The 16522-nt window shown below is 40.5% G+C and overlaps 1 protein-coding gene across 1 annotated transcript in view; it reads left to right on the top strand.

Annotated features, from left to right (window-relative positions):
• Nucleotides 1–15318, top strand: part of LOC118855542 (solute carrier family 5 member 4-like) — a 57340-nt gene extending 42022 nt beyond the window's left edge. The window contains 7 exon segments of the mRNA XM_036765665.1: nt 1651–1801; nt 11922–12071; nt 12073–12088; nt 12532–12747; nt 14319–14421; nt 15105–15166; nt 15169–15318. Of these exon segments, the coding sequence (XP_036621560.1) occupies nt 1651–1801; nt 11922–12071; nt 12073–12088; nt 12532–12747; nt 14319–14421; nt 15105–15166; nt 15169–15318 (848 nt within the window).
• The last annotated feature ends 1204 nt before the right edge of the window (nt 15319–16522 follow it).

Here is a 16522-nt window from a genome sequence, read left to right as displayed (position 1 = left end):
ATAGTCACTGATAGCCATCAAATCACAATGAACTGATTAAACATGGATTGAGTAAGGTGTATTAAAATTATTGTCACAAAGCCTAATTCTGCCCTCTTGTAACTTCCACCCATGGATCCTGCTTCTGCCTTCTAGGGCCAAGCTAAATAAGACTAATCCTTTTCTCTTATGACTGGCTTTCTAATATATGAACACAGCTATCAGGTCCACTCCTCCACCATTCATCAAACTTCTTGGCCTCCCCGGACAAATTTTAGCTTCCCGCATTGAGAGTAAATTATTCTCCCTTACTTTCAATGAGACTTGAACCCAAGATGTTGCTTTAAAGCCTGCAGGTACTAAAGAGCTCTAAGACCTTGCACAAGTCACTTGACCTCTGTCTGCCTCATAATGTCCTTCTCTGTAAAATGAGATAGTTGAACCAGATGGCCTCCAAGGTCCCTTCCAGGTCTCAATCCATGATTCAGTGAGTCATCAGGAGAATCCAGAAGGTCTGATATGTTTTACTTATCTGAAAAAAGTAGAGAGAGAAAATCAGCATCCCTATAAACTCATCTAATCATAGAAACCAAGAGTACTAGAGGTCAATCAGACCATTCCTCTGATATGATGTCAAAGGGGATCCATAACAGTTGTCCATGAATGCCTGGATAACAACAAAGCTGATGGGCTCAGATTGTATAGACTTCTGAGGTACAGAAAGGACCTTAGAAATCCGTCAGTCCAAGCCCTCATTAAACAGATAAGGAGTGAATCTCAGAGAGAGGCAATGGCTTCATGATAATCATGTCTCCCATTTCTCTAAGATTACAAAGTAGTTTCTTCCCAATTATTCCTGTGAAGCAGGTAGCATAAGTATGATTCAGTATGATTAACCCCATTTCACAGAGGAGGAAGCCAAGGTTCAAATATGTGAAGGAACTTTTCTAGCCTCGCACAGCTAGTAAGGCAGAATGGCTAGAATCCAGATGTCTGCTGTGTCTAGAACATGCCCTGTCTCTGGAGTCATTTTTGGGTCATCGAACTCATCTGAAATTATTTCAGGAAATCTCCAAAACAAAAATTGCTCATATAAAGGTTTCCCCAAAAGTATAAACACTGAAGTTATGTGTGTGTGTGTGTGTGTGTGTGTGTGTTCAGTCAGTCTTCATTAGTATCCAGCTCTTCATGAATCCAATAGTGTTTTCTTTCTCCATCTCATTCTCTAGCCAAAGAAACTGAGGCAAACAGAGTTAAGTGACTTGTCCAGGGTCACACAGCTATTAAGTGTCTGAGACCAGATTTGAACTCAGGAAGATGAGTTTTCCTGACTCCATGCCCAGCCCTCTATCCACTGTGTCCCCTAGCTGCTGAGGCAATCAAGGTAGCTAATAAAAATTGAGTATGGGTTAGCCCTCGTTTTGCCTTCTATGTGCTATGGACCCTTCCAATACTGACATTCCATATAGCAAGTCCCTTCCAGGTCTGACATTCTCTTTCTAAACTCTATCTTAGCTCTGCCACTCTCCATTCTAAGACTACTGGCTCTGACATTCTGTACTTGGATTATTCTCAAAGATTCAGAAACTGTGGAAGGACAACATAAAGACATGAACATTGGCCCCTAAGTGCAGAAGAAGATAATTTTCTCTTTTTCGGTTGTTGTTCAAGGACTTCGGGGACTGATGGTGTCAGCCATGTTGGCGTCACTCATGAGCTCCCTCACCTCCATCTTCAATAGTGCCAGCACGCTGTTCACCATCGACATCTACACCAAAATCCAAAAGCGAGCATCGGAGAGAGAGCTCCTGCTAGCAGGAAGGTAACAGAGCTGATAATAATAGCTAGAATTTATACAGTATTTTGAGGTTTATAAATGGATCTACATGTATTATCTCATTTGATCCTCATAACAACCTTATAAAGTAGGTGCTGTTAATATTTATTCTCACTTGACAGATGAGGAAATTGAACCTGTGAGAGCATATGTGGTTTGCCAAGTGTCATGTGGCTAGTCAGTGTCTGGAGAAGGATTAGAATTGAGGTCTTCCTGAATCTAAGCCTAGCGTCCTGTCCACTGCTTTACCTAGCTCACATAGCACTGTGAACATCTTGGCTAGTGTGTGTTGGAATTCTCTTCCCTAAAACCTATGCATCTTATAAGCGATACAGAAGTGAATGAGATGGATGGCCTTCTGGATAGAAGAAGTAGGCTAGCAAGACCTAGGAAGCCATGTTTGTGATGCACAGCTATATTATAGAAAGTTTAGCCTAAGATTTCTTAGCTCTATAATCTCAAATAGTTAGAAATTCATTCCAAAATTTAATGTACATATATTAAGTGTGTAATATATGTAAGCTACTCCTTCTAGGTACTAGCAGATAGAAAATAAAAAGGGAAAAAAGAGTTCTTTTCCTCAAAGATCTTCTATTCTGTTGGAGGGATACACTATATGCCCAGATTAGTCAATAAAAAGTATTTAAAAAGTGATTTCAGGGGGAAGAGTATTCTGATGCCTGGAGGGAGGGGGAAATCAAGTAACCCTTCATGGAAGAAGTTGCATCTAAGCTGGGCTTTGAAGGAAGCTAGAGATTCTACAAAGTGAAGGTGAACGGTGAGTGTATTCCTGACATAGTGGACCAGTAATACAAAGACATAGAGACTAAAGATAAAATGTAATGTGTATGGATTAGCTATCCAACCTCTTTGATTAAAATAGAGGGTGTGCTAAGGGAAATTGTATGCTAATAAATTGAAAAGTAGGTGGAAAGCAGATTGTAGACGGCTTTAAAAATGACAAGGCAAGGAACTTATGCTGGATCCTAAAAGCAATAGGCAGCTACAGAAGACTTTTTTAGTAGGAGGGAGTGTAATGGTCAGATCTGTGTTTTAGAAATGTCAGTTTGGCTGATCTTTGGAGGATAGTTTGGAGTGGAGAGAGATTTTGAGTCAGGGAGACCAAATAGAAGGCCATTGCCATAGTCCAAATAAAAGGGAATAGTGGTCAAACTAGGTTAGTGGTAGCCTCAGTAGGAAAATGAAAGTGAATCCATGACTAATAAGGAAATGTGTTTTGCATGATTGTGCATGTATAACTAGAACCAATTACTTGCCATTTTGGAAGAGGGAGGAGGGAAGGAAGGGAGGGAGAAAATTTGGAACTCAAAATTTTAAAAATGAATATTAAAAATTGTCTTTATATGTAATTGGGGGGAAATAATTTTTTAAAAGTGCACATGAATGATATGGTAGAAGCAGCTAGACTTGGCAACTGATTGCATGTGGAAATCAATAGGGAGGGAAGACTCAAGGATGATGCTGAGATTTCAAGCTTTGAGAACTCCATTGATGTTGGTGCCTTAACAGAAATAGGGAAGATTTGAATCCCAGACCATAGCATTTCAGAGCTGTGGTAGAGGAACTGAGAGATTTTCAAATCCAACCCACTCATCTTATAGATGAGGAAACTGATGCCTAAAGTGGTCAGATGACTTGGCCAAGGTTACAGTTAATAAATAGTAGTGCTTAGATTTGAACTCAGGTCTCCTAATCCCAAATGTATTTTTTTATGGACTCCATATATACGAATTTTTCAAAATGTTTTAAAATACTCCCTTAGGAGCTAGTAAGGTATTTTTTGAAAAAAATCCCTTCATTTGGGGATAAGCTAGCTGCCTTCCCATAAAGAGTAAAGCAAAGGGGGTGGGGCCAAGATGGCCACATGAAAGCAGCTTTTTACCAGAGCTCTGTCACAAGTTCTGTCAGATACCTCTAAAAAAGTGAATCTGAGCAGATTTGAGAGAGTTAGAAGCCGCTAGCAGTCTAGTGGGGCAAATTTCCAAGCCAGGAGAGTCTGAAAGGTTGAAGGGACAGAACTGTAGGCTGGGAAAATGCTCGGCATGCAGAGCTGCACCAGGCAGTACCAAAGCAGAAGCAGCTTCGGAAACCAGCCAGAGATCCAGGCTGGAAGAAAGCTGAGTGCCCAAAACCGGCACAGATCCCCAGGCCTCTCAACACAGGACATGGGTCTGTCAAAGTGACAAGAGGCAGCAGTGAAATGCCTCTGGTCATGAGAAATCTACTCCTGAGGCTTGCAGCCGAAAGGTTTGAAACAAGTCTTCTTGAATTTCCAGGAGACATAATGACCAGATAAACAGCTCTAATCCCTCCCTCCCTGACCCAGAAAATTCCTCGGGAAAAATTCTGGAATAGAGGAGACAGAAGTGGGGCTTCAGTAGCCCGAGCAGTGGGAGTTCCTGATTCCCAGAGGAGCAGAGCCAGAGGGGTCAACACAAGGAGCCCAGACATACCTTTGCACAGCCAGGGGAAGTGGCAGACACCAGCACAGACAACAAACAGCTGAGACCATTGCTGAAGAGCAACAGTGCTGGAGAGCACCCCAGGGCAAAAGGAGACTTCAGGCAGCCAGACCCCTCCTCCACACCTTAGGAGACTGAAGACTATAATACACAAAGCCAGTAACTAGACTCACAATCCTCAGAACAAGAAACCTGCCACAAAAGCAGAAATCCACTGGAAAGCCAGGGAAAAAGCTACCCAACATGAAGAAGAACACAAAAAAACCAAGGATCATTGATTCTTTTTATAGAGACAGGGATGATCAAAATACCAATTCGAAAGAGGATAGCATTGACACTATACCCACATCTGGTACCTCAAAAGGGAAAGTGAACTGGTCTAAAGCCCAAAAAGCATTACTGGAAGAGCTAAAGAAGGATTTTAAAAACCAAATTAGGGAGGTAAAATGAAAAATGGGAAAAAACCACTGACAAAATCAAGTCTTTGAAAAATCAGATCGGCGAAACGGCTACAGAGATTCAGAATCTAAATAGAGAAAATGACACCCTGAGAGGTAAAATCAACCAATTGGAAAAGGAGACTCAAAAGCAAAATGAAGACAGCAACTCATTAAAAATTAGAATTTAGCAAGTGGAAGCTAATGACTCTATGAGGCATCAAGAAGTAGTCAAACAAAATGTAAAGAATGAAAAAATAGAAGAAAATGTAAAATATCTGATTGGAAAAACAACTGACCTGGAAAATAGATCCAGGAGAGACAATTTAAGAATTATTGGTCTACCGGAAATCCACGATGAAAAAAGAGCCTTGACAGTATCTTCAAAGAAATTATCAAAGATAACTTCCCAGAAGTCCTAGAACCAGAGGGTAAAATAGTGATTGAAAGAATCCACCGATCACCCCCTGAAAGAGATCCAAAATTGAAAACTCCAAGAAATATTATAGCCAAATTTCAGAATTACAAAGTCAAGGAGAAAATACTGCAAGCAGCCAAAAAGAAACAATTCAAATATCATGGAATTATCAAATATCGCAGGATCTTTCAGCTTCTATATTAAATGAAAGGAGAAATTGGAATATGATATTCTGAAGGGCAAAGGAGATGGAACTACAACGAAGGATCAACTACCCAGCAAAATTGAGCATAAATTTTCAGGCAAAGAGATGGACATTCAATGAAATAAGGGAATTACAGACCTTCCTGATGAAAAGGCCAGAACTCAATGGAATCATTCAAATACAAAACTCAAGAGAGACATAAAAATGTAAACAGGTGGGAAAAGTCCCCACAAACCTTATTAATCAATAAGGGTAAATTATCTACATCTTTATATAGGAATATATCATCTTATGTAAGATATATATGTGTGTGTGTGTGTGTGTGTGTGTGTGTGTGTGTGTGAATCTTGAGAATAGGACAGTTATTATGACAATTGAAAGGGATACACAGACTGGGATGTCTGTATAAAATAACTCATATAAGGATAAAAACATAATTAATAGATATAAAGGGAGGATTCTGGGAGAAGAGGTAAGGAGGTAGTAGAAAGGGGTAAACTACATCAAATGAGGAGGCACAAAAACACATTATAGTAGAGGGAAAGAAGGGAGGGAGAAGAGCAGTATTTGAGCTTTACTGTCATCGGATTTGGTTTAAGAAGGGAATAACATACCTTGATAAGTATAGAAATCTAACTTGTCTTACAGACAGTAGGAGGGGAAAGGTGAAAAAGGGAGAGGACTGGTCAGAATGTAGGGAAAAATAGCAAGTGGAAAACGATAAGACAAGGGAGGGGAATCAAGAGGGAGGGTAAACTGAGGAAGGCAGCAGTCAAAAGCAAAACTTTGTTGAGGAGTGGAAGGGGAAAGGGAGAAATAAAAGCATAAACAGGGGGGAAATAGGACAGAGAAAAAGACACAGATAGTAATCATAACTGTGAATGTGAATGGAATGAACTCTCCCATAAAACGGAAGCACATAGCAGAATTGATTAAAAAACATAATCCTACAATATGCTGTTTACAAGAAGAAACAGGGAGATACACACAGGGTAAAGGTAAAAGGCTGGAGTAAAATATATTGCACCTCAGCTAAAGTAAAAAAAGCAGGGGTAGCAATCCTAATCTCAGACAAAGCAAAAGCATCTAATTAAGATGTAATTAAAAGAGATAAGGAAGGACATTACATCTTGCTAAAAGGCACCATAAACAATGAAGCAATATCGTTGTTTAACATATATGCACCAAGTGGTATGGCATGCAACTTCTTAGAGGAGAGATTAAGGGAGTTACAAGAAGAAATAGACAGCAAAATTATAATAATGAGAGATCTCAACTTCCCCCTCTCTGAACTTGATAAATATAACCTCAAAATAAACAAGAAAGACGTTAAGGAGGTGAACAGAATTTTAGAAAAGGCAGATATGATAGACCTCTGGAGAAAACTGAATGGGGATAAAAAAGTGGTACATGGCACATACTCAAAAATTGGTCATGTACTAAGGCATGAAAACCTCACAATTCAATGCAGAAAGGCAGAAATAATCAAAGTATACTTTTAAAATCATGATGCAATAAAAATTATTTGTAATATAGAACCATGGAAAAATAAGGCAAAAATTAATTGGAAACTAAATAATCTAATTCTAAAGAACGAGTGGGCCAAAGAACAAATCATAGAGACAATGAATAACTTCATCAAGAGCATGACAATAATGAGACAACATACCAAAACTTATGGAATGCAGCAAAAACAGTTCTTAGGGGAAGTTTTATATCTCTAAATGCTCACATGAATAAAATAGGGAAAAAGGAGATCAATGAATTGGGCATTCAACTGAAAAAGCTAGAAAAAGAACAAATTGAAAATCCCCAATTAAATAACAAATTAGAAATACTGAAAATCAAAGGAGAGATTAATAAAATTGAAATCAAGAAAATTATTGAATTAATAAATAAAACAAAGAGATGGTTTTATGAAAAAAACAATAAAATTAATAAATCTTTGGTCAATTTGATTTAAAAAAAGAAAGAAGAAAATCAAATTACCAGTATCAAAAATGAAAAGTGTGATTTCACCTCCAATGAAGAGGAAATCAAAACAATAATTAGGAATTATTTTGCCCAATTGTATGCCCATAAATTTTATAACCTTAGGGATATGGATGAATATCTATAAAAATATAAATTGCCCAGGTTAACAGAAGAGGAAGTAAAATACCTAAATAACCCCATCTCAGAAAAAGAAATTGAGCAAGCCATCAATGAACTCCCTAGGAAAAAATCTCCAGGGCCAGATGGTTTTACATGTGAATTTTATCAAACATTTAAAGAACAATTAATTCCTATACTTTATAGACTATTTGGAAAAATAGGTGAAGAAGGAGTCCTACCAAATTCTTTTTATGACACAAATATTGTACTAATACCCAAGCCAGGGAGAGTCAAAACAGAGAAAGAAAATTATAGACCAATTTCTCTAATGAATATTGATGCAAAAATTTTAAATAAAATATTACCAAAAAGATTGCAGCAAGTTATCCCTACAATAATACACTATGACCAGGCAGGATTTATTCCAGGAATGCAAGGCTGGTTCATTATTAGGAAAACTATCAGCATAATTGATCATATCAACAACAAAAATAGCAGAAACCATATGATCATCTCCATAGATGCGTAAAAAGCATTTGACAAAATACAACACCCATTCCTATTAAAAACACTAGAAAGTATAGGAATAAATGGAGCCTTCCTTAAAATTATAAACAGCATCTACCTAAAAGCATCAACAAGCATTATTTGTAATGGGGATAAACTAGATGCACTCCCAATAAATCAGGGGTGAAACAAGGATGTCCATTATTACCCCTACTATTCAATTTAGTACTAGAAATGTTAGCTGTGGCAATAAGAGAAGAAAAATAAATTGAAGGAATTAGAATAGGAAAAGAAGAAACTAAATTATCACTTTTTGCAGATGATATGATGATTTACTTAGAGAATCCTAGAGAATCAAGTAAAAAACTACTTGAAATAATAAACAACTTTAGCAAAGTTGCAGGATATAAAATAAACACACATAAATCCTCGGCATTCCTATACATTACTAACAAAGCCCAACAGCAAGAGATAGAAAGAGAAATTCCATTCAAAGTTACTGTAGACACTATAAAATATTTGGGAGTCAAATATTTTGTCAAGACAAACCCAGGGCCTATATGAGCATGTGCAACCAGAATGGATTTTGTTTTCTTTGAATGACTCAGCTTACCTCTTTGAGCATCCCTGGACACTGGGGCTTGCTCTTCCGGGGCAGGAGGCCCAGCGGCCCTGCCGAGGATCAGGGAACTTCCTGTGTGATGAGTCATGTGGCTGGCTGAAGGGAGGTGTGTTATCCTGGTCTACGCTAGGGGGAGGGGCCAAGTCAAGAACCAATCAGCCCTGGTCGTTCAGGCAGCGCTTGATGACGTCAAAAACTCTATAAGAGGGGAGAGGACAGCTTGAAGATCCTCCTTTCCTTTTCCGGTTGGAGCCAGAGACGCCTACAGCCGAAGCTGAGCTGCCGGTAGCAGAGCTGACTGGAGGATAGTGGGTAATCTTCTTACCATAGAGGGATAGCATGTATATGATTTTGCCTTATACCATCTCGTTTCTCTGTGGCCTCCTGGTTACCCTTGTGAGGCGGACTTATTGGGCCTGGAAGCTTTTGATGAAAATATCAAAATGGGGATGCTGGTTTGTGGGATTGTTACTGTGGAGTGTAAATACATGCTTTAGTTCTCCTGCCTTCTGCCTAGAGAATTCCTTATATCCTGTGGTTCCAGACCTTTTAGGCACATATGAGATTCTCTTTGAAATCATAAATTCTGCCTTCCTAATATAGCATAATAATGAAACACTTTTCACGCGAATAAAGTCAGATCTAAATAAATGGAAAAATATCAGTTGCTCGTGGTTAGGCCAAGCTAATATAATAAAAATGACAATTTTACCTAAATTAATTTACTTATTCAGTCCCATACCAATTGAACTACCGAAAAATTATTTTACAGGGCTGGATAAAATAATAACGAAATTCGCCTGGAAGAACAAGAGGTCTAGAATATCTAGGGAATTAATGAAAAGAACTGCTAGGGAAGGTGGCCTAGCCATACCACATATTAAACTGTACTATAAGGAAGCAGTCATCAAAACTACCTGGTACTGGCTAAGAAACAGAGTCGTGGATCAGTGGAATAGGATAGGTATACAAGACACAGTAGTCAACGACTATAGCAATCTACTCTTTGATAAACCCAAAGAATCCAGCTTCTGGGCTAAGAACTCACTATTTCACAAAAACTGTTGGGAAAATTGGAAAATGGTAGGGCAGAAACTGGACATAGACCAATATCTTACACCATATACCAAAACAAAGTCAAAATGGGTTCATGATTTAGAAATAAATGCTGATACTATAAACAATTTGGGAAAGCAAGGAATAGTTTACCTATCAGATTTATGGAAAAGAAAAAAATTCATGACCCAACAAGAGATAGAGAACATTACAAAATGCAAAATAGATAATTTTGATTATGTTAAATTGAAATGTTTTTGTATAAAAAAGCCAATGCAACAAAGATTAGGAGGGAAGCAGAAAATTGGGAGAAAATCTTTACAACTAGTGTCTCTGATAAAGGCCTCATCTCTAAAATATATAGAGAACTGAGCCAAATTTGTAAGAGTACAAGTCATTCCCCAATTGAGACATGTTCGAAGGATATGAACAGGCAGTTATCAGAGGAACAAATTAAAGCTATCTATAGGCATACGAAAAAATGCTCTAGATCACTACTGATTAGAGAAATGCAAATCAAAACAACTATCAAGTACCACATCACTCCTGTCAGATTGGCTAAAATGACAAAACAGGAAAATGATAAATGCTGGAGAGGATGTGGGAAAATTGGAACATTAATACATAGCTGGTGGAGTTGTGAACTGATCCAGCCATTCTGGAGAGCAATTTGGAACTATGCCCAAAGGGCTATAAAAATGTTCATACCCTTTGACCCAACAATACCCCTTCTAGGGTTGTATCCCAAAGAGATCACACAAGTGGGAAAGGGACCCATATGTACAAAAATATTTATAGCGGCTCTTTTTGTGGTAGCAAAGAATTGGAAATCGAGGGGATGCCCATCAACTGAGGAATGGCTGAACAAGTCGTGATATATGAAGGTAATGGAATACTATTGTGCTATAAGAAATGGGATGATGCAGACTTCATAAAACCTGGGAGAACCTACACAATATATTGCTGAGCAAGTGGAGCAGAAGCAGGAAAACATTATACACAATCACAGATATATGGATTCTATGATCCCTAACCCTGATAGACTTCACTCTTCTCACCAATACAAGGAGCTAAGACAGCTCCAAAGGACTCGTGATGAAAAGAGCTATCTACAGACAGAGAAAGAATTATGGATTCTGAATGCAGATTGAGGCACACGTTAGGCTCGCCTTTTTTTCCCTTTCCTTTTTTTCTCGTTTGTTTTTTTTTTATTTTTTTTTTGGTTTTGTTTCTTCTTTCTCATGATTCATTCCATAGGTCATAATTCTTCTTTACAACTTGACTATTGTGTAAATAAGTTCAATGTGAAGTTATATGTCAAAGATATGTCAGATTCCATAACTCTTGGGGAGGGAGGGGGAAGGGGGGGAATCTGGAACTCGAAGTTATGTGGAACTGAGTGTTGTAAACTAAAAATAAAAAATATCAAAAGAAAGAGTAAAGCAAAGATGTTCATAATCACCACTATTATTTATTATTTTATGAGAAATTCTAGCTATAGCAATAAGACAAGAAGATAAATTGAAGGAATAAAAATAAGCAATAAGGAGAGAATGTCTTTACTGACCATTATCCAGAGAATCCACATGAACGCTCACAGGCATTTGGGAGGAAGTCAGGCAGCCACCAGGAAAGGTAGCCTGACTGTGTGGAGAAGGGGAAACCCATCTTCATCCCTTCCCCTTATTTCCTTAATCCCCATGACCAGAAATATTATTGGTAATTCCATGAAAGCTCCCACCCAGACCGATATTGTTTTGGTGGAAAATTAGGCCATCTTTTGTCTCAATTCTTGCCTAGCCCATAGATATCAAATGGGTGCTGCTTCAGACAAACTGAGACCCGGGAAAGACCTTAATTCAGAAATGCCAAGGCCATCCACTACATCCCAGGCATCATCAGTCGTCCTGACTCTTGTCTTGCCACTGGACTTAGATGACTCTGGAGGGGAGAGTGAGACTGACGACTTTGTGCAGCTCTGCCTGACTTCAATCCAGTTTGGACAGAAATTGAGACACCACCTTCGTGATGTTATTGGCCCTCTTCAAGAACAAAGATGAACAACGACAACGAGGGATACCACTTCCTCACCCTCTCCCAGAGCCTACTTTCCCTTTTCTAATTCCTATGATGTCAGGGGCTGTTGGAGTACTTTGCAATACAAGTCATGAGATTCCATGGGAAAGAAGAAGGGTCCTCCTAGGGAATATGTGCCCGCCACAACGGGGGGCTTATTAGCCTTAGTTATAGCTCATAATCCTATTGATCGAAATGTGCTTATAGGTTGTTCAACATCATCCTGATTGCCCTCAGCGTTGCTTGGGTCCCAATAGTCCAGGCAGGTCAAAATGGTGAACTCATCCAGTATATGCAGTCAATATCCAGCTACATTGGATCCCCCGCTGCAGCCGTGTTCCTGCTTGCCATCTTCTGCAAGAGTTAACGAGCAGGTGAGTCAGAATGGGGAGAGTTCAGTGTGTAGAAATGGTCACGACTCTAACTGATTGCCACTGAATGCCACTTCCTCCCCCATTCATGGATGTCCCCAAATCCAAATTTTTCACAGCAATAAGACATAATACTAATAATCATCCATTATAAATGTATGGCAGAAAGAGCCCTGAATTAGGAGTCAGGTTTCTTGGGGGCAAATTGTTTCAGTTATATGGAACTTTGTTTTTTCATCTGAACAACAAACACAGTTGGACTCAGTTTTCCTTCTAATTTTGACATTCTTAGAATCACATATGAAAGCTTTATGTTGTTTTTTGTTGTCATTGTTGTAGTTCTGGTTTTCAATAATTCTTCCATTCCACAAGATGCATTTTGTGTGGTTCGTGGTCCCTTGTGCTGAAAACACCCTGAAACCACTCTCCTTTGCTTTCTTTGGCAGGGGGCTTTCTGGGCACTGATATTTGGAATTGTGATTGGTCTAATTCATATGATTGCCGAGTTTTCCTATGGGACAGGCACCTGCATGGTCCCCAGCCAGTGTCCCAACATCATCTGTGGATGGCATTACTCCTATTTCGCCATCGTCCTCTTCACATTGACTGTCTTCGTTGCACTTGGTATTTCTCTGTTGACAAAACCTATTCCTGACATACATGTAAGTATGAGCTTGCCTTTACTCATCTTGGAATCATGCCTCAGCTATGAATTCGGGATCAGGAAGGCTTTGAGTCATATAACCGTGGACTCTCAGGGACAGGGGGAATTCAAAACATTGCGTGTCACATCTGGACTATAATAAGATGAAACGTAGTAGAGATAAGTGTGCAGCTTCACACTTGGGTCCTCAGAGATCAACTTTACAAGAGGAGGGAGGCATGACCCAACAGAAGTTGCTCTGAAAAAAGTTTTTTTTTGGGGGGTGGAGGTTAGTGGACTGAAAGCCTTCTATGGTGCAGCAATTTGATCCACCTGCCAAGAAAGCTGGGGTTTTCTTAGCCTTCACTGAGAGGAGTAAAGTATCTGGGACTCCACCTGGAATACTGTGTTCAGTGATGGGAGACCCAATTTTAAAAGGATGTGGATAAAGTACAGACCATCCAGAGTAAAGTGAACAGGGTGCCAGAGGGCTTGAAGTTCATGTCCCAAATGTGGGTAAGTTTAAAGGACTGAGAATATGGAGGTGGGAAAAGAGACTACTTGGGGGTGAGGTAGGGGAGAGATGTGATAGATGTCCTCAAGAATTTAAGGACAGACACATGGAAGATGAATAAGACTTGTTTTATGTGGCCCCAGAGGGCAAAACCAGGAACCAGAGAAAGAAGTTGTAAAAAGCTAAAGTGAGTCTCAAAGTCAGGAAAAATTTCATAGAACATATGACATCAAAACTGGGAGGTGCTTAGCATGTAGAATATCAGAGGTGAAAGAAAACCTTAAAACAGGGAAATCCAGAGTTTGGAGGGACCCTTAAACAGGGAATATGAGAGCTTTAATAGCCCTTAGAACAGGAAATATCAAGTCTGGGAGTCCATAGAACACAGAATGTGAGCTCTTTGAGGATTATTAGACACAAAATGTCATAGCTGTGGGGCAACCTTAGAACAGGGAATGCCAGAGCTTTAGAGGACCCTAAAACAGAGAATGTCACTGCTGGGAGAGGCCTTAGAATAGGGAATGTCAAATCTTGGAGAGCCCGTAGAACACAGAATGTGAGCTCTTGGAGGGTCTTAGAACAGAAAATGTCAGAGCTTAGGGGAAACCTTAGAACATGAAATGTTAGAGCTGAGGGGGAACTTTAGAACAGGAAATGTCAGAGCTAAGGGGGAACCTTGGAACTGGGAATGCCAGAGCTGGGAGGGTTCTTACCACAGGGAATGCCAAATCTGAGAAAGCCCTTAGAAGGCAGAATGTGAGCTCTTGGAGGTCTCTTAGAACATAGAATGTCAGACCTACAAGACATTTTAGAACATAGAATGATAGAGTGGGGAGGGACCTTAGAACACAGAATGTGAGCTCTTAGAGGGTTCCGAGAAGAAGAGCAAGAAGAGTCTTTAGAATATAAGGTGATAGAGCCAGAGGGCCCTAAGAAGGTAGAGCAGGGAAAGAATCAAGGCAGGCTTCCCAGAGGCAGGCAGCACTTGATCTGAGGTTCATTCTAATATCTTTGGTGGAAAGAGCTGCTCATTGCCATGGTCACATGGCTAACTCCTGCCTGTGCTCTCTGGACAGCTGTACCGCCTTTGCTGGGCTCTCCACAATAACCAGGAAGAACGCATAGACCTGAATCCTGAGCAGTATGGACAAGAGGAAGCTGGAGACCAAGGGGAAGAAGGTGACATTTAATTGTTCGTTTGTCTCTCTGTGTGCCCAGCTCCCCTGGGCATTCAGAAGCCCTGACTTCCAGGAAAGACTTACCTTTTGACACACTGGCTGAGCCAAATTCCCACCTACTGAGACAAGTCTGTCCTTAGAAGGATTTGGGGCCCCCTTGTGCATCTGTTCAAGGCCACCTTGAAAAAGGAAACCCCTTTTTCCTTCTGGCGCTAAGGTGTACAAACTTTGAAAAGGATCCTGAGATCTGAAGTTACTCTGGAGGGCCCTTTCCCTTCTGGCTCATTTCCTCCAGTTGCTTCCTTAATGTCAGGGAACAGCTATGTTTTTGTTAGGGTCCTATCACTTGCCAGAAAAGCAGCTCCCTCCCAGTCACCTTTAGAGCTCACTGCAGCAGGATGCACTGGCTAGCATGGTGTTCTTGGAGTCACAGAGAGCTGAGTTTGAATCCTGCCTCTGACACCCGTTGGTTGTGTGACCGCAGAGAAGTCACCTTAACTCACTGAGTCTCAGATTCCTCATCTGCAAAATGGACATAATAATACATGTATTGCCCACCTTCCAGCACTTTTGTGAGACTCAAATGGCATCTTGGTAAAGCCCTTTGCCAACTTGAAATGCCCTGTAGAAATGCCCATTGTGAGCACATTCCCTCACTGTTTGCCTCTCTTCCCTTTCCTCTAGATGGCCCAGAGGAATCCCAAGGGTGCTGCAAGAGGGGCTGGAATGCATTCTGTGGGCTGCAGACAAAGGCCCCAAGCTGACCGAGGAGGAGAAGGCTGCTCTGCAGAAGAAACTGACAGACACATCCGAAAAACCCTTGTGGAGGAACGTGGTGAATGTCAATGCCATCTTGGTCATGGCAGTGGGTGTCTTCTACTATGCTTATTTTGCCTGAGTCTTGCCTGGGGCTTCAGAGCAGGTCAACTAAGCCTGGAATACCAATCTTCCTTTCCTCTGTTAGCCCCTCACTGGGCTGTGGAAGGGCAACAAACAAGCATAATTGAAAGCTGATGAGATAGATGGGCAAATCTGCAAACCTGGGGTCCCTAAACTCCTTAATAGGACCCATTGATCCTAAATCCTTAGAAAGTCATTTCATAGCTGGGTGGCAGCTGATTTTTTACTACTACATCTATTTGTGGGTAAAAGTGGAGCTTCAGAATGTTTTAACTCAGGCATGCATCTAAAGAGAGGCTGGACTGAACATGAAATCATCCTTGGCCACTTCCTGTCTTGTGGCCTAGGGTGCAAGGTTATATGAATTCCAACCCCGTATAGTACACACACACCATCATAGCTTTGAGAGGGAATCTTGTTTACCTGGGCACAAAGAAGAGAAGGCATGCCACCCTTGGGACAGAGACAAGAATGTGACCCACATGCCAGCTGCCAAACTCTTTGGGTCCAGCAATGTCTCTCCTAAAATCAAAGAGTCTCAGAGCTTCCCATTCTAACAGCAGCAGCCCCCCTGGCATTCATTCCCCTTACCATGGTAATCTACAGAAAACAGATCAGAGGACCAGATCTCATCTCACTGGTCAGCCACTCAACTGGTATTAAATATTTTGACAAATCCTGAACTGGAAATTCCATCCTATTTTCTCAAACATTGTCTGTGCTCTTCCATCCCTACCTCCATTTCAAACACCTGTAGCTTTAACAGTAATGCCTATTCCCAAGCCCCTTGCCTCTTCCTAACCTCATACACATTTGGACATCTGTACTGAGAGGAGAAAAGAAGGAGGAGGAAGAGGAGGAGGAGGAAGTGGAGGAGGAGGAGGAACAGGAAAAGGAGGAAGAAGAGGAGGAAGAGGAGGAGGAGAAGGGAAGAGGAGGAGAAGAAGAAGGGAGGAGGAGGAGAAGGAAAGAAAGAAGGAAGATAGAAAAGAAGAGAGGGAAAAGGAGAGGGGATGGAGGGAGAGAAAAAATATATACAGAGACATAGAGACACTGAGACAGAGAAAGAGAATGTATATAAAAAGGGTTTCATGGAATGGATTCTCAGAGACATCTTCTCCAGCTCATACCTGATCAAGAATCCCCTCTAAACCCTTCCTGACTCATCCAGCTTCTATTTAATGACATTCTGTTATGGGAAA

Source organism: Trichosurus vulpecula, chromosome 1 (assembly GCF_011100635.1).
Source record: "Trichosurus vulpecula isolate mTriVul1 chromosome 1, mTriVul1.pri, whole genome shotgun sequence".
NCBI classification, from domain to species: Eukaryota; Metazoa; Chordata; class Mammalia; order Diprotodontia; family Phalangeridae; genus Trichosurus; species Trichosurus vulpecula.
Note: the sequence above shows the minus strand (reverse complement) of the source record. Positions and strands in the feature narration are given on the sequence as shown.